This window comes from Myxozyma melibiosi (genome assembly GCF_037950935.1).
Source record: "Myxozyma melibiosi strain Phaff 52-87 chromosome Unknown BZA70scaffold_8, whole genome shotgun sequence".
NCBI lineage: Eukaryota > Fungi > Ascomycota > Lipomycetes > Lipomycetales > Lipomycetaceae > Myxozyma > Myxozyma melibiosi.
Window position 1 is genome coordinate 744,845 of NW_027042922.1, and position 20,379 is coordinate 765,223.

At 48.3% G+C, this 20,379-nt stretch overlaps 9 protein-coding genes across 9 annotated transcripts; 5 read left to right on the forward strand and 4 right to left on the reverse strand.

Annotated features, from left to right (window-relative positions):
• Positions 1–584: 584 nt before the first annotated feature.
• On the reverse strand, positions 585–1,031 carry BZA70DRAFT_281125 (uncharacterized protein). The gene has a single exon (XM_064913071.1). It carries the CDS (start codon positions 999–1,001, stop codon positions 786–788), a length of 216 nt encoding a protein of 71 aa, XP_064767591.1. The 5' UTR covers positions 1,002–1,031; the 3' UTR covers positions 585–785.
• Positions 1,032–1,411: 380 nt separating this feature from the next.
• On the reverse strand, positions 1,412–4,215 carry BZA70DRAFT_196368 (uncharacterized protein). The gene is made up of 7 exons (XM_064910080.1): positions 4,144–4,215; positions 3,942–4,031; positions 3,808–3,877; positions 3,670–3,748; positions 3,476–3,614; positions 2,200–3,417; positions 1,412–2,138 (listed from the first exon to the last, which is right to left on the reverse strand). The coding sequence occupies exons 2-7, from the start codon at positions 4,015–4,017 to the stop codon at positions 1,822–1,824; spliced, it is 1,899 nt and encodes a 632-aa protein (XP_064767592.1). The 5' UTR covers positions 4,018–4,031; positions 4,144–4,215; the 3' UTR covers positions 1,412–1,821.
• A 180-nt stretch (positions 4,216–4,395) lies between these two features.
• On the forward strand, positions 4,396–6,427 carry BZA70DRAFT_281128 (uncharacterized protein). Its single transcript, XM_064913072.1, has 5 exons — positions 4,396–4,583; positions 4,651–4,720; positions 4,779–4,857; positions 4,921–5,059; positions 5,121–6,427. Exons 1-5 carry the CDS (start codon positions 4,508–4,510, stop codon positions 6,146–6,148), a joined length of 1,392 nt encoding a protein of 463 aa, XP_064767593.1. The 5' UTR covers positions 4,396–4,507; the 3' UTR covers positions 6,149–6,427.
• On the reverse strand, positions 6,390–8,586 carry BZA70DRAFT_196479 (uncharacterized protein). The gene is made up of 4 exons (XM_064910081.1): positions 8,042–8,586; positions 7,816–7,964; positions 7,612–7,750; positions 6,390–7,556 (listed from the first exon to the last, which is right to left on the reverse strand). Exons 1-4 carry the CDS (start codon positions 8,118–8,120, stop codon positions 6,631–6,633), a joined length of 1,293 nt encoding a protein of 430 aa, XP_064767594.1. The 5' UTR covers positions 8,121–8,586; the 3' UTR covers positions 6,390–6,630.
• Positions 8,587–8,715: 129 nt separating this feature from the next.
• On the forward strand, positions 8,716–11,158 carry BZA70DRAFT_281131 (MFS transporter-like protein). The gene is made up of 3 exons (XM_064913073.1): positions 8,716–9,215; positions 9,287–9,513; positions 9,577–11,158. Exons 1-3 carry the CDS (start codon positions 9,110–9,112, stop codon positions 10,960–10,962), a joined length of 1,719 nt encoding a protein of 572 aa, XP_064767595.1. The 5' UTR covers positions 8,716–9,109; the 3' UTR covers positions 10,963–11,158.
• A 1-nt stretch (position 11,159) lies between these two features.
• BZA70DRAFT_196512 (glycoside hydrolase superfamily) lies at positions 11,160–13,925 on the reverse strand. The gene is made up of 2 exons (XM_064910082.1): positions 13,715–13,925; positions 11,160–13,643 (listed from the first exon to the last, which is right to left on the reverse strand). The coding sequence occupies exons 1-2, from the start codon at positions 13,785–13,787 to the stop codon at positions 11,209–11,211; spliced, it is 2,508 nt and encodes an 835-aa protein (XP_064767596.1). The 5' UTR covers positions 13,788–13,925; the 3' UTR covers positions 11,160–11,208.
• A 354-nt stretch (positions 13,926–14,279) lies between these two features.
• Positions 14,280–16,845, forward strand: BZA70DRAFT_268382 (glycosyl hydrolases family 31-domain-containing protein; the record flags this gene model as incomplete). The annotated part of the gene is made up of 3 exons (XM_064911156.1): positions 14,280–14,390; positions 14,450–14,938; positions 14,995–16,845. 3 exons carry the CDS (start codon positions 14,280–14,282, stop codon positions 16,843–16,845), a joined length of 2,451 nt encoding a protein of 816 aa, XP_064767597.1.
• Positions 16,846–18,921: 2,076 nt separating this feature from the next.
• Positions 18,922–19,485, forward strand: BZA70DRAFT_281137 (uncharacterized protein). Its single transcript, XM_064913074.1, has one exon. The coding sequence runs from the start codon at positions 19,086–19,088 to the stop codon at positions 19,269–19,271; it is 186 nt and encodes a 61-aa protein (XP_064767598.1). The 5' UTR covers positions 18,922–19,085; the 3' UTR covers positions 19,272–19,485.
• Positions 19,486–19,534: 49 nt separating this feature from the next.
• BZA70DRAFT_281138 (uncharacterized protein) lies at positions 19,535–19,940 on the forward strand. The gene has a single exon (XM_064913075.1). The coding sequence runs from the start codon at positions 19,738–19,740 to the stop codon at positions 19,918–19,920; it is 183 nt and encodes a 60-aa protein (XP_064767599.1). The 5' UTR covers positions 19,535–19,737; the 3' UTR covers positions 19,921–19,940.
• Positions 19,941–20,379: the final 439 nt, after the last annotated feature.

Genomic DNA, 20,379 nt, shown 5'->3' on the forward strand with positions numbered 1-20,379 from the left:
GTTCCGTTGTCGGCCCGGTCCCTCTGCGTGGCCGTCTCATGTACGCGCCGAGGATCCTGCCTGGTCAGGGTGGACGCGGTTGGTCAGGGCGGCCAATCTGATGAGCTTCTTCTTTAGCCAGGTTGTTCATTGGATTTAAAACGTCTTCGTTGTCGCGTCTCTTTAACAAACGCACTGGTAAGTTGCGCCGTCGCAAGGGAGCCCCGAGGCGACGGTTGTTAAAGAGAGTCCGCACGACCAAGTGGTTCAAGCGCGACGTTGACAATCCACCAATATGGGGGCAGTTCATGACTGCCTTCTGGGTGAAGTCGGGTTTTAGTGGGTATGGCGATTTCGAGAGTCGCAGAGTCCCACATAACTTTTGAGCAGGGCTTCATGGTCTTGTTCAAGAGTATGCGTAATGCATTCTTCCCGATCCTGGCACCAGTCGCTCTATGCGCGCTCTTCCTGTCTGTCTTTTCTGTATCTGCTTCTCTGACGTTGTTCTGTTCTGATTTATGCTGACAAGCTGCTGCGCTGGCTTGTTGTACTGTTATGTTGCTTTGTTGTTCTACTTTGTTTCTGTTTTTGTTTTTGTTTTTGATTTTGTTTTGTGTCGTTTTGTTATATTTCTTAGCAGAGAGCAGATTGTTTTGTGTATTTGTTGTATCAAGAGCGCGCGGCGGCACCGTATTGTAAAACCAAGAAAGAAAAAAAAAGAAACTCCCTTTTTTCTGTTTTATATCTGATACTTGAACTGTGGTCCTGAGTATCGAGCATGCTGACTGTAGAATCTACGAAGAGCGTTAATGCTCACGTGTTATGCAAAGCGTGAACGAAATTGGCTTGAATTTGTGAATATCAGGCATGGAGGGTCTGTTACAGAACAGAAACGACAGAATTTGGCGACTGAGAGCAGAGCTCGAGAGCAACCACAGGTGGAAAGCCGTGAAGGGGGCGGAGAGCAAGGGAGCGCTGAGTCGACTGGACGACGCTATAGCTAGTATAATAGGACGGGACATAGTTCCTGCGCTTGTAAAGAAGATATTCACTGTATAATATTTCAAATGATTTCAATTGATTTAACTTGTTGCGCTATCATTATTTTCATAGAGTGTGGTTGAGAGTGCGCGGAACCCTATTGATGCGCGAAACTACAGGGATCGACGTTAAAACTCATTAATTAGACTGTTATTCAGTTCCAACTCTTACTGCGGAGCCTGATATTTTTATTTTATTCTGACTAAATATCAGATAAATCTAGCGATTAATGCGTTGAACTACCAAAGCCAGCAGACATTCTCTTTCGCTCCTCCCATCATACTAGTCCAGCTGCGTTCTCCTTATTTACTTCCTCAGACACCCTAGCCACACTGCTATTTAACATCCTTCCAATATATTTCGAAATGCAACCAAGTTTCACGTGCACGATTAAAATGAGTTGGCAATCTATTTTATACTATAAAGAAGCGGCTAACTATATTCTTTGTACGCTAATCCCGAAGCCTGCGGTACCAGAGTCTGATTTTGACAGCTCAATGTGGTCCCGAGGAAGGAGCTTCTAGACATACGTTACAAGCGCACATTCTTTTCTCTCCAACATTTCTCTGATTGATTAAAAAGTACATCTACAGATCAACAAATAGAACAAGAGAATACACAAAGTGACCAAATATTAAAAACAAACAGACAGTTACAAAAATCCCACTTTATCAATCTCCATTAAACACACAAGAACAAAAAACTACTATGAAACAAAATTAAAGAAGACTGAAATCGTTGGACGATCTCTGTGTATGCGTAAATCCACCGTTTCCAGTGGGATTGTCATACGGCGGTGCACTATTGCCAGTAGTACCATAGGAAGAGTCCTGCGCAAACGGATTGTTTGATCGTGTAGGCGTGTCTGAAGTCATGCTTGCATGCTGAGCTGCAAAAGGCGACGTCGGCTGCTGCTGTCCACCTGTAGGGTACGATGAGACTTGGAAGGGTGACTGCGAGGTTTGAGCAGCTGCATATCCCGTTTGCGGGGCGGTAGAGGAAGGTGCAGAAAAATTGTTGTATCCGGTGGGCTGGGAATACTGGAACCGTTGCGAGGGGGGCTGGTAGCCAGTATTGGTGGGCTGCGAATACTGTCCAGTGGGCTGCGAGAACTGAGGCTGGGGGAGGAGTAATCAGCAAAAGGCGATTTGCTAGCGTCACTGCTGCCGTTGAAGTTACCAGTGGTATGCGACTGCACAGGCTGGGTCGTGTTGAACGGAGTGGTTGGCTTAAAAGCAGGCGATGTCGGTGTCTGCTGAAACTGGAACGCAGAACTCGTCGACGCCGGCTGCGCAGTGGAGAATGGCGAGTTGCTCGAGGTGTTTTTGAACGGCGAATTTGATGATTGCTGAGGATATTGCTGCGGCTGCGAAAACGGTGAATTCGTTCCGGAGCTGACACCAAATGGGGATGAGGTCGCAGCACTACTGCTGACTGGGTTTGAAAATCTGGCAGCGAATGGAGATGAAGTTGCAGCGTTGCTGCTAGCTGGATTTGCAAACGGGGAAGAAGTCGAGCTTGTAGCTGGCTGGGCAAATGGAGAAGTAGTTGAGCTTGTAGCTGGCTGGGCAAACGGAGAAGTAGTCGAGGTCGTCGCTGGCTGCGCAAATGGAGAGCTTGATGCAAACGGAGAGTTGGAATGTGTCTGGTCGCCGAACGTCGGCGCCGTCGATGTCGGCGGAGAATTATAGAAATTCGACCCAGTAGTTTGAGGATAGACGGCTCCAAACGTGGTCTGACTTGCAGGCTGAGAATACTGCGGGTAAGTGCTAGTGGCTGGTGCAGGAGATGTTGTGGAGGCAGCAGCAGGGGTCGGTCCGAATATATCAACAAGCAGATCGGTATTATTTGCCGCCTGCGGTTGCTGCTGGGACTGCTGTTGTCCAGTATGGAACGGACTTTGGAAAGGAGACTGATAATCGCCCGTGCTCTGGAGCTTCAGAGGTGAAGTAGGCTGGGGTTGATGAAACTGTCCAGATAGTCTCTGCGTCTCGTAGTACTCCTGCTGCTGTTTCCGACGAGCCTCTTCTTCGCTCAGCTTCAACGCTCGCGCCAGATCTTCGTCTTCATCTGGAATTGTCTCCCGCTCGCGACGTCTAGACTCCTCCTCTGCAGCAGTCAGCTTGCTCTCAGCAATCGCCTGTCTCAGTTCGGGATCAAGTTGGGTCTCATCCGCGCTGGCATCGATCGCTGACGATCGGGCATCGACACCAATACCGTAAGGGTCGAGTCTCTCCGACTGCTGGGTAGGCATAATCCTGCCTAGTCTTTCAGGGACTTCGTCTGCAATCCGACCGCTGTTGATTCGGCTGTGCATCAGACTCCTGTTGGATCGTTCAGCTCGTATTCTCTCGTCGTCGTTCAAAAGACCGGTAAGATCTTTGGCCTTGGCGCGCACTAAAATTTATTCTGACGTTAGCCGTAAAAAGACCACAGTAGCACTGACATCTCATACCATTCGCGCCCTGATCCTTATTTTCTTCGTCGACGTAGAGAAATTCCCGGAGCGTTCGGATCAGGTAGATATTCTCCTTGGCCCATACGACGACGTTTTCAGACCCAGAATGGATCAGGTAATCCAGAAGAACCAAAGCCTAGTCTCAAGTCAGTCCTGGAACGTTGCGAACCTTGCGATCAAGCAATTCATACCTTTAGCACATGCCGCCAATTCTTGCCCTTGTCGTTGAGACGACGGTCAACCATTTCCATGATCTCGTGAAACGCCGTTCTATACCCCAACATTAGATCAAGCACAGATACCTAAAAAATGTAGACAAAGGTACATACAAATCGAAAGTCAGCTGGGCGATTTCTTCCATCTCGGTAGAGTTGGGACCCCAAGGATCATTGCTGGTTGCTACAGAAGTGACAGGTTAGCCGGATCAAGCTGCGGTGGATCAGAGTACGAAAGGTGAACGAACCATTCCGAACTTTGACCTGGTTGACCGAGTACCCGATCGTGACGTTCTTGATTGACCTTATGATTGATTTTGACATTTTGGCTTCGAGGACTGATGTAGCTATTATACAGAGCCGATAAGAGTTAGTATGCATAAGACTACCGGATGATGATATGCAGCTGAATACAGCAGAACATTTGAAGCTCAGATTAGTGATACTTACAGCTGTGCCCAGCAGTAGTCAGACAGATAAAGTCTTGTAGCAAAGAAGAACAGGAACGGAGGGAACGGAAGAAGTGACAAGAGACGACGAGATTGTCTGTTTCCGAATGGAGCGGACTCCCCGGGCTATGACGTTGCCAACAAAGTAACTGCGCTGGATATTATACAGTTATGCCACAACCGCTGACTAGACCGAGGCTTAGACTTGCCGCCGGGCGGCGCCAACCACTCTCGGTTCGCTCCAAATCATCAACCAATTTCTTATCCGGATCACAATACGCTCTCTCGCTATTACTGCTTCTTTCTTTCCCTTTCCCTTTTTCTTCTTTCTCTAGACAGAACCGTCTGTCTGCGAGCATACAGTCATGTCGAAGTCAATTGTTCGTTCGATCAAGAACGTAACCAGCGGATACACCTCCGCCCAGGTCAAAGTTCGCAATGGTACTCCGCCTTTGTCTACTCTTGTCACTCTCTTCAACCAAGCATTTCTAACATACGCCTCGGATAGCTACAAGTAATGACGCGTGGGGCCCAAGTGGCGCCGAGATGGACGAAATTGCGCAGCTCACATTCGACCAGTATGTTCCGGTATATCCTTGTAGCTACAAGGACCATTCTAACTCCATCTGAAACCAGAGAACAACTCTTCGAGATCATGGAAATCATTGATCGCCGACTCAACGATAAAGGAAAGAACTGGCGTCACGTTCTAAAGGCAAGCTCTCTTGTACGCAACATTATCGGAATACTGGTTCTAATTGCATTTTGAATCATTCAGGCTCTCATTCTTTTAGACTACTGCCTTCATGTTGGCTCGGAGAACGTCGTCCGATGGTCCAAAGACAACCTCTACATCATCAAAACCCTCCGAGAATTTCAGTATATCGACGAAGAGGATCACGATCAGGGACTAACAAGTAAGCCCCCTACTCGTTCCTAAATCAAGACGAGACGGTAGCTAATCAGACAATCTACTAGTTCGAACAAAAGCAAAGGAGCTTACCGCTCTCCTCCACGACGACGACCGCATCCGTACTGAACGAGCTAACCGCAATCACATGCGCGAGCGCCTTGCGAAGGCAGACGACGTGCTCGGATACGAAGGCGGCTCACGCCGACGACGGGAGCGAGACGACAGCGGACGCAGCACTCCCAGCTCTCGCAGCGGTGGTCGATCGCGACGCAACACAGTCGACAGACGTGAAGAAGATGACCTCAAACTTGCAATTGAGGAAAGCAAGGAGACAGCGCGACGGGAAGAGCAACGACGGATCGCTCGGGCATCCGGCGAGATCGGATTCGGTGTCACTCGGACTGATCAGCAACACCAATCCTCGGGAGCCAGACCAACCACCCAGCGACAGGACTCTGGCCCCAACCTCATCGAGCTCGAAGAACCCCAGCAACTGCAGCAGCAACAGTACCTCTCTGTCATCCAAACCGGCGCTTCACCCCAATACACCGGCGCGTTTTCTCCCGTCGGAGCTATCTCCCCGATTGGCGCTGTGTCTCCTCAGTATACTGGCATGACCCAGCAGTACACTGGATACCAGCAGCCTCAACAGCAACAGCAACTACAGACCGGCTACCAGCAACAATTCCAGCAACCGACAGGTCTGCAGCAGTATCCGCAGCAGACTGGTGTCCAGATGCAGCAGACAGGTCTGATGCAGCAACCAACCGGCATGCAGATGCCCCAGTCTACAGGCATGCAACAACCACAGGCCACAGGTTATGGTTATTCCCAGCAACAGCAATACCGCCCGTCGCCGCTTTCATCTGACTTCACCGGTGTGGGCTTCGGAGGATACTCCAGCCAGCAGCAACAGCCGAATGCAATGCAGTCTATCCAGCAACAGCAAACGGCATACCCTGGTCAATTCCAAACAATGCAGGGTACAGGTATGCTGCAACAGCAGCAAACTCAGAGCGCGTACCAGCCTTCAGTGAGCTCGCCGCTCGCCGCTCAGCCCACTGGCCGGAACAACCCGTTCCGGCAAGCATAGAGATCACTGCTAGATAGTGTTTTTTTGTACATTTCCCGATTGTCTGTTTTCATGTATTTTCTAAGTTCGATTGGTGACGTCATTCATTGATTCTTATTGCTATTTCAATCCTTATTGCTTCCGATCGCTCTCTTTTAGGGACTTTGTTTTGGCTTGTTTTTGGTAATTGTTTATTGTTGAGAAAGTGGGGAGTTTCGAGTTAGAATAGAGCTTGACAGTCAATGTCTTATTGTCTTATATGGAAGCCACTGAAGATTATATTACCGATTATCAACAAATATAGAATTCTATAGAGATATGGAATTATACACTGCAGATATATATACAAAAACGATATAGATACACCCAAAATTTAAACCACAAACACCACATAATACGTATCATCACATTGCATCACCTCGTAATTAGTTATTAAAATCCAAAAATTAAAGAAAAGAAGATTGAGTTGACCCAGAAGATAATTAGTTATCAGCAGACGTCTATTAGAATCCTGTGGCTGAAATTTGCGGGTAATAGTAGACACCAGTCTGCTGAGGCATCAAGGTCTGTTGGTAATATGCACCCTGCACCTGTCCCGTCATTGCAGGTACTTGCTGCTGAGGAGCCATAAAGAATTGCTGTGATGTAGAGCTCTGCTGGCTGAGTGGTTGAGATCCAGAGTTGCTGACGGGGGTCAGCATACCAGTGTTCTGGTATGATATGAAGCCGGTCGCCTGTGGCTGCTGGAATTGAGCAGATTGAGCCACGTAAATCTGCTGGGAATTAGGCTGGAAGACCATGCCGGTTGCCTGAGGTTGCAGAGTTGTAGGAAATCCAGCTCTGGTGTAATCAGTGGGGACGGTCAACGGAGAATGGACCTGGGTAGACTGAGTTTGCAAGGCCTGGATAGCAATCGGCTGCTGCTGTTCGGGTTGCTGGTTGACTCGCACGGCACCAAATTGCGTGTGCTCTTCAGGATGAGGAGACAATGCTGCAGCTGACGAGAGAGCCCGGGCACGACGCTGAGAACGCTCAGCTTCTTTCTTCGCCGCCGCGCGTGATTCGAGTGACTCTCGTATCTCATCGAGATCTTCTTGATCGTGTTTCTGCGGCGTAGGATTCGTATATGCACGGCGGCGGCGTCGCTGTCCGTGTCGACTCTCGTTATCGGTCGACTCGGAATCGTATTCTGCATCAATTGGTCGGCGACTATTGTACTCATCGTCTTCCGAGTTTCTGAACAGTCTGGCCATCGATGGGTCGTCCTCTGAAGTAACGAGGACAGGCATGCGCTTTGCAGAAGCCGCATCAAAGTAGCCATGTCCTTGTCGAATGATTTTTGATCTGAATTTACGGCTGTGGGCGCGTTCGTAGCGGATACGCTCGTCGTCTTTGAGGAATTTGACGAGCTCGATTGATTTCAGGCGAACTATAAGCTAGGTTAGTGGAGTTATCTCGACAGGAAGCTAAGGTTAGGAACATACTGTTTATACCGCAGTCATTGTCGATTTCGTCGATGTACGCGAATTCGCGTAGGGTCTTGATAACGTAGATATTATCTTTAGTCCAGCGAACGACGTTTTCTGCGCCGAAATGAAGGGCATAATCAAGAACAACCAAGGCCTGGTAGAGTAGTTTTGATTAGTTTCCAATCTATAATTAGACATTATAAATTTGAGAGAGCTTACCTTCAAAACGTGACGCCAGTTTTTGCCCTTGTCATTGAGTCTTTTGTCAAGCATTTCCATAATGTCGTAGAAGTCCATAATGTTGAAGGTCATGAGCGCGATGTCGTCAAGATCGGAGGCGTCGGGGCCCCAGTTGTCGTTACTGGTAGCTGAGTTAAGTAGAAAGATGAGTATGAGTTCTATAGAGCACTAAGAAGGAAAGACGGTGACTGTGGAAGATACATACCGCGACGGACTTTAACCTGAGCCTGGGAGTATCCATTAGATACGTTTTTGATAGAGCGGATAATGCTTCGAGTAGCCATTATTGGAAAGAGTGTTTAGTAAGAGCGAGTGACGAGCAAGAAAAGACGCGTGAAAGATGTAATGGTTATATATAAATGGTTGATGTGCACGTAGGAGCATGGAAGGACGTCGATGAGCAGGTGGCACGCGCGTGGATTAAAAGTCGCGCGTCGAGGAAGAACAGACACCGGCAAACTCGGCGCGGACGGCCCGCGCGGATGATGCAGTCACAATATCGTGACTGAGATCACGCAGATGTGAGTTGGGCCCTGGCTGCCCACCTATTCGTGGTTAGTAAGACATTATGTAATAAATTTGCTAGCAGTCAGTCATTGATCCAGTAGAAATAGTCGAGTATCTTCTGACGAGATGGCGATGGAGAGGATCTTGGCATGCGATGGCTCGATCAGATCGAGGTAGCAAACTTGAAAGAAGGAGGGGCATTATAATGTCAGGCACCCACCCCGAGACGGAAGCATAGTAATATTATCTATTCTTGTTATAAGCAACGGAAAGCAAATGGCACGGGACTGCTGGGAGTTCTCGAATAGGAAACAATGGAGCAGGTTACCCTGAGCAGCCAAACTCAAACCGGGATCAACAACACTTTCTGCCCTTTTGCTTTGTCTTAGAAAAGAGCCAAATTAATTATGTGCAGCGGCAGCAGCAGCACGATCAAAAGAGGAATCGACGATGATCCTGTCGCCAGTTACTGTCTGTTATGTTCCCTGTTTCTGTCATCTGTTTCCGTCGAATATATATTGTTCTCATCTATATCCTTGGCTGGCGTGCCTCTGTGGTAATAGCAAAATACCGGAACAACCCGTTTCATACTCCATAATATTATCTTCCCCGCGTTCAATATCGCTACTGCTTCCGTTTACTCCTCTTTCTTTCCGCCTCTCCGCCGGAGTTTTACTCTTGCGCTTCTCTTCTATAATACCTCGCCCTCCTCCCTCTTCTCACGATCTCTTGTTCCTCGGCATCACCTCCACCTCCTGCAACGAATATGGCCACCGGTTTCTCGCACGAAGAAGAGCTCGAGCTCGAGCAGCGCGAGCTAGCCGAGCTCTACAACGCTGAGCTGATCCCGGGAACTGAGATCATGCGCGACCGTATGTCCTACCCCCTCCATCTTCCCTTGATGCACTATTCTCCTGATCTCTGACATATCTATGTTCTTTAGTGCCCGATGTGCGATTCATTCGTGGAAGTAACGGTCAAGTCCTCGTCCCCCAGCCTCACAACCACCCGAACGACCCTCTCAACTGGACCATCTTCTGGAAGCTCATCACCGTCGTCGGCGTCATGCTCGTCACCATGATTAGCGCTTTCGGCCCTCTTTCCATCAGTCCACAGGTCGACTACTATATGGAAGAGTGGGACCGCTCTCTTGCAGACGTCCTCCAGTTTGTATGTATCTCCTCATCCCAATCATTCTTGATCTTGGCTGGCTGACATCATCGGGCTGTTTAGTCTGGAGTCTGTATTCTCGTCCTTGGCTTCTCGAACTTCCTTTGGATCCCCATCGCAACCCGCTTCGGCCGTCGCCCCGCCCTTCTTCTCTCAACTCTGCTCGGAATCGGTGCCAATATCTGGCGTGCTCGTGCTACCAGCTACCAGTCCTTCATCGGTGCTTCTGCTGTACACGGTGTCGCCGCAGGACCATCTGAGACCTTTGGACCTCTGATGATTGCCGATGTCATTTTTCTTCATGATCGTGGAAGATACATGGGAATCTACTTGTGGGGCTACATGGGCATGCTCATGATCGGACCCACCGTCGCTGGTCGCATGACTGAGCTTTACGGCTGGCGCTCTTTCTGGTGGCTCAACACCGCGCTCTACGCCTTTTTGCTGGTCTTCTTAATGATCGTTCCTGAAACAAAGTGGAACCGGAACGCTCCCGATGATTTCTATACAGGCGGAGAAAAAGCTTCGGGGCCGGCCAGCAGCGACGAACAGCGCTCGCAGAACCCGTCAAACAACAAGACAGAGGTTGACGTTATGGATGCGCCCAACAAAGAGGACTTTCCTTCACCAGTTGACGAGTCAGCTAGAAGCGCCGACCCTGCAGCCATTGAGCATCACGACACTTACCTAGGCAAAGGAAAACCCTGCCGTGATCAGTTCTCTTTCTACCCTAAAGTCGCCCGCGGTTATGATGAAGACATCAAGCGATTAATTCTCGTGCCGTTTGAACTTTTCGCATATCCGATTGTTGAGTGGGCCGCATTTGTCTATTCCTTTTCAGCCTCCTCGTTCTTGGTCGTCAACCTCACTGCCGCGCAAGTGTTCAGCGCTGAGCCCTATAATATGACCGCAGGCCAAATCGGTTATCTCAACTTTGGTACCTGGGTTGGCGCGTGCTTCGGCCTAGTTACCTCCGGTCCTCTATCAGATTGGCTCTCTATGAGAGCGACCACTCGCAACAACGGCATTCGTGAGCCGGAAATGCGTCTCCCAACAATCATTCCCTATACGCTTCTACTAATCGTTGGTAGCACAATAGTCGCTGTTGGCTACGAGAATCAATGGAGATGGGAAGTTATCGTCATCGTCGGCTACGCTTTCCTTGGCGCGCAAACCGCGTCCCTACCTACCATCGCCCTGACCTATGCCATCGACAGTTACAAACCTGCTGCAGGTGATATCCTTCTGAACGTGACAATCAACAAAAATTTATGGGGCTATGGTGTGTCCAAGTTCTTGACATCTTGGATTCTCAGCAGTGGCTTTGTACCTCCGATCATCACCATTCTCGCACTCAACATCGCTGTCATGCTACCCGGCATCCCTCTCTACTTTTACGGAAAGAAAGTCAGAAAGTGGTCGAAGAATAGCCATCTTCACAAGATGTGAATCGGGGAAGTTGTTTCTTGTGGTGATTTTATGTGTTCCAGCTTTCCTGATTGATTGAGAGTTATGTCTGTCGACTTAAAATTATATCTGACTTTGCCTCCTTGCCATCTCTGTAATAATAATATATGTGTAGCCGTACACAGGTTACCTTTAAATACACTTTGTACCAAACGGATGACTTTACCGATGCACAGATCTTTATTATGGCTGAAACATACTCTATTGCTAATAAACCAAATTCTAAACTCACAGCCCAGACCAATACAGCGTCTTTTCAGTGCTAAACTCGCCAGTAAGCTGAATGCTCGCACTACTATCTCCCACATGGACCGTGTACGTATCCTTCTCACTGATCCACTTATCTTCAATCTCATCAAAGAATGACGTAGCGCTCTTAACTGAGAACTTGATCTTGGCAGCCTCTGACTCCCCAGCCTTTACAAAGACCTTGGCGAATCCCTTCAGCTCTTTGAGAGGACGACTGATAGTCGCATGCTGCTGGCTAACGTAAACTTGAACGACTGCGGATCCTTCAGGACCCTTGCAGTTTGTCACAGTGAGAGAAACGACAACATCCTCGCCATCTATGGCGACGGTCAGATCAGAGAACTTGAAATCAGAGTAAGAAAGGCCATGACCAAACGGAAACAAGACAGATTTCTTGGCTGTTTCATAGTAGCGGTATCCGACATAAACATCCTCGCCATACAACACTCGTCCGCGATCCGAACGGAAGCTGAGATATGTAGGATTATCCTCGTTGTGCGCAGGAAACGAGAGAGAAAGCTTTCCCGAAGGGTTTGCGTCTCCGAAAATGATATCTGCAATCGAGCTTCCTGTTTCGTTGCCTCCATACCATGCCTGCACTATGCTTCTAGCCTCCTTTGCCCAGGGCATCTCCACTGGGCATCCAGACTGGACAACGACCACCGTATTAGGGTTTGCAGCCAGCACCGCCGAGACCAGCTTGTCGGTATTGCCAGGAAGAAGCATGTCTGGACGATCGAATCCTTCAGACTCAAACTCACCATTGAGGCCGATACATACCACAACTTGATCGGCATCAGCAGCAGCCTCTATGGCTTTCTGAATTTCAATGTTCGGGTCATTCACCTTGACGACACCAAGTTTGAGCCCTCCTCCAGGGACGTCGCCAGTGATTGATGGCAGAGTGCTACTCATCGCGCTACCGAAGTCGACGCGAATAGTGTATGACTTCCCGCCAATAAGCTCAGTTCTCTTTATCTCTTCGCGAGTACTGTAGCCAAAAAATGCTGAGCCTTGAATCTGCTTTGTCGCGTTGTCGATAAAAAGCTCGTCGTCAATGTAAAGCTTTGCGGTTCCGTAGACGGCTAGCCCGAACTCGTATTCACCAGACTCTTCAGGAGTAAATATGCCGATGAACTCTGCATAAAAGACGCGAAGGTCAATGATCGAAGGGTGCTCGTAGTCACTCAAGAATACGTCTCCGCTTGCTAGAGTGCGCTCATCGACGGGCTTCCGATCTTTAACGGAATCGGGCTCTCTATAAGAACGGAAGCGGAGCCCTGGCTGTCCTGACGGTGTTTTGCAGTTGTGCTTTCCCAGCGGAGGAATTGACTTGTAGACAGGGGCCCCCTCGACATATGTCGGCTTCTCCAATTTGAGCTTTTCTGCTATCCCATCATACGGAGTGACCGCATAGTAAGGCTCAAGAGAAGCCGAGCCTCCACCACAGAACCTCGCAACCTTGGCATTGGGTCCAATGACAGCCGTCGTCTTCGTCTTGCTCAGAGGCAGCAAAGAGTTTTCGTTTTTGAGAACCACGATAGACTCTTGTGCGATCTGACGGAGAAGGGCTGCCGTTTCGGGAGTATTGTTGCGCGTTGATTCAGGTCCTTCAGGTTCGATATCAAGCACTTGGACGCGCTTTACTAAATTCAAAACGTTGCGGGCGCGCTCGTCAATTGTACGCATAGTAACCGTTCTAGCATTGAGATCCCGATTGACCAAGTCACCCCGGAACAGCGCAGGACCTGGCATCTCGAGATCTAGACCAGCGTTGATGGAATCTGCGACTGAGTAAACACCATGCCAATCGCTCATGATCAGACCGTCGTACTTCCATTCTTTGCGAAGGATGTCATCGAGAAGATAGGGGTTGTGGCTGACATGACATCCGTTGACCTTGTTGTAGGAAGACATAACCGCACCAGGATTCGAATTGGAAATTGCAATCTGGAACGGCATGAGATAGATCTCACGCAGCGCGCGCTGGGAAAGAATGACGTTGACTGCCTTGCGCTCGTGCTCTTGATCGTTGTTCACAAAGTGCTTGATTGTCGCAACAACGCCAGTACGCTGGATGCCATTGATAATAGCAGAAGCACAAAGACCCGAAAGCAGAGGGTCTTCGGAGAAACTCTCAAAGCCTCTGCCTCCGAGCGGGCCGCGCTGAATGTTGACGGTAGGACCAAGAATGACATGCGCACTCTTTGCAATCGCTTCACGCCCCATCAAGACGCCACCTTTCTCCAGCAGGTCTGTGTTCCAAGTAGAGGCGAGCGCGGTCCCACAGGGAAAACAGGCAGCTGCAGTACCGTTGAAGAAACGCGTTCCTCGTACGCCGTTTGGACCATCAGTAACGCGGATGGCAGGCACCCCAAGACGGGGGACTTTGAAAGTATGCCAGTTATCGGCGCCTAAAGACGGGGTGTGCATGTTAACATCATGAAGATAATTTCATTAGTGGGAATCGCTAGAGAGCACTGACCAGAGAGGAGGGCGATTTTCTCGTCGGTGGTGAGCTGCTCGATGACTTTCTCAACGTCAAAGTCGGCGATCATGATGGAGAATTGAAGAGGAGGATATGTAGAGCAGTAACAGAGCAATGTTAGGCCTCTACATTTTCAGGCAGGCGAAGACAAAGATATATAAAACCGGAGGAGCGCTAATGCTCGTGTGTAAGTGATAAAACTCTATGGTTCACCCATTTTTAGGGCCAAACAAACAATGCGGCGCCCTTTGTGGGGACCCCGGCACCTGCAAACCTAATTCGCCCTCGATCGACCTCTTTAGCCGCGCCCTGCACTATTTTAACCGTCCTCTTCCCCGCAAATTTCTGTAGCCCCCAGCGTAATCCGCGGCCGGATCGCCGGCCCGCTTTTCCTTCTGGCTCTCAGGCGGATGCGCTTCCAAATGTTATCCGGCAAGAACACCATTTACCCACTGGATAAATCAGTCGTCAGATTGCAAGACTCCTTATATCCCGGGCTGTCTTCCTGGGACCTGCCTCGACAACCACCTCGTTCTCATCCGCTTCTCAACCCGTCAGCAGAATGGTCCGAATTTCCCAAGGAATGTGGGAGCCCACTCCCGACACTGTCATTGACTGGGCGTCTGAAGTAGTCAAGACTGTCGTGGAACCCAATCAGATCTACGCCCTTACTGTGAGCGTCTTCCTTCATTTGCTCTCATCTTCTTCTCGTTACTGACTTTCAAACCCAAGGCCGCCAAACCCATCGTCCGTCGCGGAGATACCCTCAACACCTCGACTCTGTCTCATACGATCTCGTCTCCCGCTGAAGGCATCGTTCACCTTTCAACCGTCCACCACGCCGGCCATAAATCCGCCGAGTCTGGCCCTGAGTTTGAGATCTTCCCCGATGGCAAGCCCGACTTCACTCCCAAAGTCGTCGAGAGCGCCGAGTCGGCTACGTTGGTTTCTGGAGATCTCACCGCTACTCTTGATACCCGCCCGGCGTCTTTCAACCTGTCTTTCACGGCTCCGGACAAGGACGGCGACTCTACTCTAGTGACACAGCTGGGCTTCCGATCTGTTGGTTACATCCGTATCGGCAACAATGTCAGAGCCAAACAAAGCTACATGGATCCTTTTCGAGGCGAGCGCTATGTTACTTACCAGTTTGACGTCGATGTCAACGAAAAGATTTACGGCCTGGGTGAAAGATTCGGACCTCTTTTGAAGAATGGCCAGGTAAGAGCTCTGCAGCATTTGATACTGTCTCGCGATTGGTACTAACTATCCTATAGTACGTCGAGATGTGGAACGAAGACGGTGGAACAACCTCAGACATTGCATACAAAAACATCCCATTCTACATGACGTCGAAAGGATACGGAGTTTTCATCCCGTCTCCAGGCCTTGTGCAGTATGAGATTCAGTCTGAGCGCAACGTCCGTGTCAACATCTCTCTTCCTGGCGAGAAGCTCTCTGCCTATCTCATTTATGGCCCCAGTCCTAAACAGGTTGTGGAGAGGTATGCACTCTTGACTGGAAAGCCAGCGTTGCCTCCAACCTACAGTTTCGGACTTTGGCTGAGCACTAGCTTTACTACCACGTACGACAAGGACACAGTCCTCAGTTTTGTTGACGGAATGACTGAACGCGGCATCAAAGTGTCAGTTTTCCATTACGATTGCTTTTGGATGAAACGATTCCAGTGGTGTGACTTTGAGTTTGATAGCGAGCTGTTCCCGGACCCAGCAGCCGATATGAAGGCCTTAGCTAACCGCGGAGCCCACGTTTGCGTCTGGATCAACCCGTACGTGGCTCAAGAGTCCGCTCTCTTCAAGGAAGGCAAGGAGAAGGGTTATTTTATCAAACGTACCGACGGGAGCGTTTGGCAACATGACTTTTGGCAAGCCGGGCAGGCCTTTGTGGACTTTACCAATCCCGCGGCCTGCAAGTGGTTCCAGTCTAAAATATCCGCTCTCATTGATCTGGGAGTTCACGCATTCAAAACAGACTTTGGCGAGCGTATCCCTGTTGGCGATGCTGTCTACTATGATGGCTCGGATCCCGAGAAAATGCACAACTATTATACATTCCTCTACAACAAGGTGACGTTCGAAATTATCGAGAAGAAACTTGGTCATGGGAAAGCGTGCCTTTTTGCTCGCTCTGCAACCGCCGGTGGACAAAGGTTCCCCGTTCATTGGGGCGGTGATCCTCAGTCTACATTTGGAGCTATGGCCGAGTCCTTGCGCGGCGGTCTTTCGCTATCTGTTGCTGCGTTTGGATTCTGGGCCCATGATATCGGCGGCTTTGAGGGGAAGCCAGATCCAGTTCTCTACAAACGTTGGATCGCATTCGGACTTCTATCTTCACACTCTCGACTTCACGGAAGCGGGACCTACCGCGTTCCCTGGGTTCTGGATCCTTCGGGCGAATCGGACGTTGTTTTGAAACGCTTTGTTGAGTTCAAACACACCCTCATGCCTTACATCATTCTACAGGCTCTTCAAGCTCATCGGAGTGGTATTTCAATGATGCGAAATACTTTCATGGAGTTCCCAGATGATCCAGTTGTCTGGAGTTTGGATACGCAGTATTTCTTTGGGTCTGAGATCCTTGTCGCACCAGTCTTCAATCACAAGGGTACGGTAACCTATTATGTGCCTCGTACCGAGACGAATACTGGCAAATGGTACGGCTTGCTGGATGGCGGAAAGTTGCGCGAGGGAGGACGTTATCACACTGAGAAGCATGACTTCCTTTCTCTCCCTGCACTTTTGAGACCTGGTGGGGTTCTTGCATTTGGTAAGAGCGATGAGCAGGTTGAATATGATTGGGCCAGTGGTATAACTCTTCTGATCAATGCCTCTGAACCAGTGAAGAAGCAGATCCCGATCGCAAACTACAAGAACGTCAACGGACCTGACAAAGTAGTCATTGATGTTGAAGTCACTGGATCGGTACCTATGGCAAAGCTGAACGTTGAGGTCTGCGAAGGGAAAATGTCTGAAGATTGGAATATTAAGATCGTATGTGTTAATGTCGCCACGTCTGACAATACTGACGTGGAAATTCTTTCTGATGGAGATCAAAAGATCATCAAAGTGCCCGCCAAAGTGAAGAAAATGACGTTTTCGCTGAACTAAGAGGATATTTTTGTTATACTTGATGTTCTGGTTTTCATATAGTTATTTTGTAACGTGATCAATAGAGGCTACGATCAGCTACTTCATGATATGGCTATTATATATTCGATAGCGTTAAACGAGCAATATTAGACACTTTCAATTAAGCAGAATTCCTTCCGGACTCCCAGGCCATACAACCTTGTCTCAGGTGTCGCAACGCCTTTGCTGTGCTGGAGGAGCCAACAATCATATCAGAGTTAGGAGGGAGCATCGCAGCAGGAGCTACGCTTAAGGTGCTAGCCTACACTACACAGCAAGTGACTACATATTACTAAGAGGAAAACGCGCCCATCTATCTATTGATATCATGCTGGCATACGCTACTGGGGAGTATATTATTATCATATAATTGTATTTTATTGATTGACTATTCGAAATGACAAGGAAGCAGAAGAGCTTTGTATATGGAGGACAGGGACAGGACAGTGAAAACAAGGACAGACTTGGTGTAAATGCCGCCGCAGTGCTGGGCGGAGTGTATGGGCGAATTTGGCGATGATGATGATCAGCGCCTCCAGCGCTGTGCGGAAGCTGAGAGGAACCGTAGGCAAGAGTAAAGAGAGGTAGCGTTAGCATTGGGTAAGCAAAAAAGCAAGGGAAACGATTCAGAAGCGAAGATAGAGACGCATCAAAAAAACAAACAGCAGAGTTGGAAGCGTTATAGTGGACTCACTGGTGGCTGTGGTCAGTCTTGTGAGCATGCAGTTTCCGGTAAAGGCCTTAATGGTGGGGTTTGGCGTAAGAGCCAGGTGCCAAGCGCGTAAAGATCAAGAAAGCGTAAAAGAGGTAGGTGAAGGGAAGCGCAAAAACGAGAAGCAAAGAAAGCGTGAGTGTGCAGGTGACGCGATCAGGGGGACTCAGCCGGGAGTTTGTGGAGAAGTCCAGTCATGTGAGCTTGGACAGTCAACAGTGGCGTATACGTAGGGGAACGGAAGCGTAAGAGGCAAGGAAGCGGAAGAGTGAGGAGAGACAGAGTCGGCGTCGAGGTTGAGGAGTGAGGAAACGCAAGGACGGTGCGCGTCGGGGTTGTTGGTAGGGATAAGGAAGCGGCGTGCGAGCGAGGGACAAGTAAGGAAGTGAAAGAAGCAGTGTCGACGTCGCGGTTCAAGGAGCGTAGAGGAGATGGAGGCGAAGAGTGTACGGAGCAGTGTACGGAGAGGCGTGAGAAGAAAGCGTGGGGGGAGCGCAAGAGCAGGACAGAGAGCAGGGCGGGTGAGAAGTGTGTTGGAGGGCCCTGTAAGAGGTTGCACTCACACAGTATCAGAGCATGTCGGAATGCCGGAAAATCCGGTATTCCCACTTGCTTTGTATGGGACTCGCGCTTAAGGTTTGCGCCGCTTGCCTTCGATTCCCACATGGCGCAAGTGGGAATCCGGGGATTTCCACTTTCCAGCCCTTTCTGCAGATTTTTAGACTGCCTAGCGGTATTATCGACCTCTTATTATTTGCAGATTATTTTAGTTTTTGAATTAGAGTCGATTTGCGATCATTTTGGGCCGCTTGAGCGTAGAGCGCTGTTTTGGATGGGCTGCCTCTACGAGCCCCCGGGTTTGGCTTTGGCCTTGTAAGCGCCTCTACGAGCCCCCGGGTTTGGCATGTAAGCGGACACACAGTACCAGAGCATGTCGGAATGCCGGAAACTCCGGTATTCCCACTTGGTGTCTATGGGACTCGCGGTTAAGACATTGCGCCGCTTGCCTTCGATTCCCACATGGCGCAAGTGGGAATCCGGGATTTCCACTTTCCAGCCCTTTCTGCAGATTTTTGAATAGTATGGCGGGTTTATTGAGCTTGGATTATACGGCAAATGTTTTTATTTTTTGAATTAGAATTGATTTGCCATGATTTTGGCCGGGTTTGTTGTATGTCGCGCTTTTTGTATGGGGTGCCTCTACGAGCCCCCGGGTTTGGCATGTAAGCGGACTTTGGTTAGTCATCCATTCAACAATGTATCACGTGACATTAAAAGTCGAGGGGTTTGTGTGTCTGACTTTGGTTAGTCATCCATTCAAAAATGTATCAGGTGACATTAAAAGTCGAGGGGTTTGTGTGTCTGAGATCTTAAGAGAATTAAATTGATTTTCGCAAATATTATTGTAAATTACATCAGGCCTTACGTAAGCACACTTTACACGCTAAGAGAATTAAATTGATGTTTTACCAAAAGTCTTGGAAATTGGTTTGTAAAACAACCAATAATGCTCTGTCGACTCTGTTTTTTTGTCTTCACACGTGCTGTACTCTTATACTTGATCGGCCTCTTTTTCAATTTGTTTCGGCTTTGTTTAAGCCTTCGTTTTAACATATTTGTCAGCTTTGTTTTTCTCAACTTTTGTATGAGTTTTCCTTCTACTCTTTCCCTACCTGTTCATACAAGGCTTTAATGGTTACCTTCTATGCTTAAATACTACATCTAACTGGTGGTTCTAAAGCGTACTCTCCGGGTTTGAGTGTACACCTGTACTTTGTACTCTAATATATAATTGAGGATTTGACACTGTACTTTGTACCATACAAGTTCTTCTGCTTTGTACTTTGGAATTATGTTTTAACTCTTTAAACTTGTACTTTTAACTCTTTAAACTTGTACTTTTAACTTGTTCTTTGTACTTTTAACTTGTTCTTTGTACTTCTAACCTGTGCTTTTAACTTGTGTCTCTATCTTGTACTCCAAACTTGTACTTTTAACTTGTTTTTTGTGCTTTTAACTTGTGCTTGTACTTTTAACTTGTTTTTAGTGCGCTTTCAACTTGTGCTTATAACTTGTGCTTGTACTTTGTACTCTTAACTTATGCTTTTATCTTGCGCTTTTAACTTGTGCCTCAGACCTGTACTTTTAATCTGTTTTTTATGCGTTTAACTTGTGCCTTTATCTTGTACTTCAAACTTGTACTCCAAACTTGTACTTTTAACCTGTTTTTTGTACTTTTAACTTGTGCTTTTAACTGGTGCCTGTACTTTGTGCTCTTAAATGGTGCTTTAATTATTCTGTGCTTCAAACTTGTACTTTTAACTTGTGTTTTGTGCTTTTAACTTGTGCTTTTAGCTTGTGCTTTTAGCTTGTGCTCTGAACTTGTGCTCTTAACTTGTGCTCTTAGCTTGTGTTTTTGTTTTGTGTCTCAAACTTGTACTTTTAACTTGTTTTCTGTGCTTTTAACTTGTACTTTAGACTAGTGTTTTAACTTGTACTTTAGACTAGTGCTTCTAACTAGTGCTTTTAACTTGTACTTGGGCTTGAAACTTGTACTTTTCACTTGTACACGTTTGTGTTTTTTTAAGCGCTTTTGGCGTTGGAAGCAAGCGCTTTGGGTAAGTGTAAGGGTTAAGCTGGTAGAAAGAGCAGGGTGTAGGGTTTGTGTAGGGTTTGTGTAGGGTTTGTGTAGGGTTTGTGTAGGGTTTGTGTAGGGTTTGTGTAGGGTTTGTGTAGGGTTTGTGTAGGGTTTGTGTAGGGTTTGTGTAGGGTTTGTGTAGGGTTTGTGTAGGGTTTGTGTA

Bases quoted from the DNA above. Each gene is read 5' to 3' on its own strand.
- BZA70DRAFT_281125 (XM_064913071.1), bottom strand. From the start codon at position 1,001: ATGTCCCGTCCTATTATACTAGCTATAGCGTCGTCCAGTCGACTCAGC.
- BZA70DRAFT_196368 (XM_064910080.1), bottom strand. From the start codon at position 4,017: ATGTCAAAATCAATCATAAGGTCAATCAAGAACGTCACGATCGGGTAC. The intron at 3,615-3,669 runs GTATGAATTGCT...ACTTGAGACTAG, and splicing joins ATTGGCGGCATGTGCTAAAG to GCTTTGGTTCTTCTGGATTA. The intron at 3,418-3,475 runs GTATGAGATGTC...AATAAATTTTAG, and splicing joins TAAGGATCAGGGCGCGAATG to TGCGCGCCAAGGCCAAAGAT.
- BZA70DRAFT_281128 (XM_064913072.1), top strand. From the start codon at position 4,508: ATGTCGAAGTCAATTGTTCGTTCGATCAAGAACGTAACCAGCGGATAC. The intron at 4,721-4,778 runs GTATGTTCCGGT...ATCTGAAACCAG, and splicing joins GCGCAGCTCACATTCGACCA to AGAACAACTCTTCGAGATCA. The intron at 4,858-4,920 runs GCAAGCTCTCTT...TGAATCATTCAG, and splicing joins ACTGGCGTCACGTTCTAAAG to GCTCTCATTCTTTTAGACTA.
- BZA70DRAFT_196479 (XM_064910081.1), bottom strand. From the start codon at position 8,120: ATGGCTACTCGAAGCATTATCCGCTCTATCAAAAACGTATCTAATGGA. The intron at 7,965-8,041 runs GTATGTATCTTC...TACTTAACTCAG, and splicing joins TCAGGTTAAAGTCCGTCGCG to CTACCAGTAACGACAACTGG. The intron at 7,751-7,815 runs GTAAGCTCTCTC...CTACTCTACCAG, and splicing joins ACTGGCGTCACGTTTTGAAG to GCCTTGGTTGTTCTTGATTA.
- BZA70DRAFT_281131 (XM_064913073.1), top strand. From the start codon at position 9,110: ATGGCCACCGGTTTCTCGCACGAAGAAGAGCTCGAGCTCGAGCAGCGC. The intron at 9,216-9,286 runs GTATGTCCTACC...TATGTTCTTTAG, and splicing joins AACTGAGATCATGCGCGACC to TGCCCGATGTGCGATTCATT. The intron at 9,514-9,576 runs GTATGTATCTCC...CGGGCTGTTTAG, and splicing joins TTGCAGACGTCCTCCAGTTT to TCTGGAGTCTGTATTCTCGT.
- BZA70DRAFT_196512 (XM_064910082.1), bottom strand. From the start codon at position 13,787: ATGATCGCCGACTTTGACGTTGAGAAAGTCATCGAGCAGCTCACCACC. The intron at 13,644-13,714 runs GTCAGTGCTCTC...CCCCGTCTTTAG, and splicing joins GAAAATCGCCCTCCTCTCTG to GCGCCGATAACTGGCATACT.
- BZA70DRAFT_281137 (XM_064913074.1), top strand. From the start codon at position 19,086: ATGCTCTGTCGACTCTGTTTTTTTGTCTTCACACGTGCTGTACTCTTA.
- BZA70DRAFT_281138 (XM_064913075.1), top strand. From the start codon at position 19,738: ATGCGTTTAACTTGTGCCTTTATCTTGTACTTCAAACTTGTACTCCAA.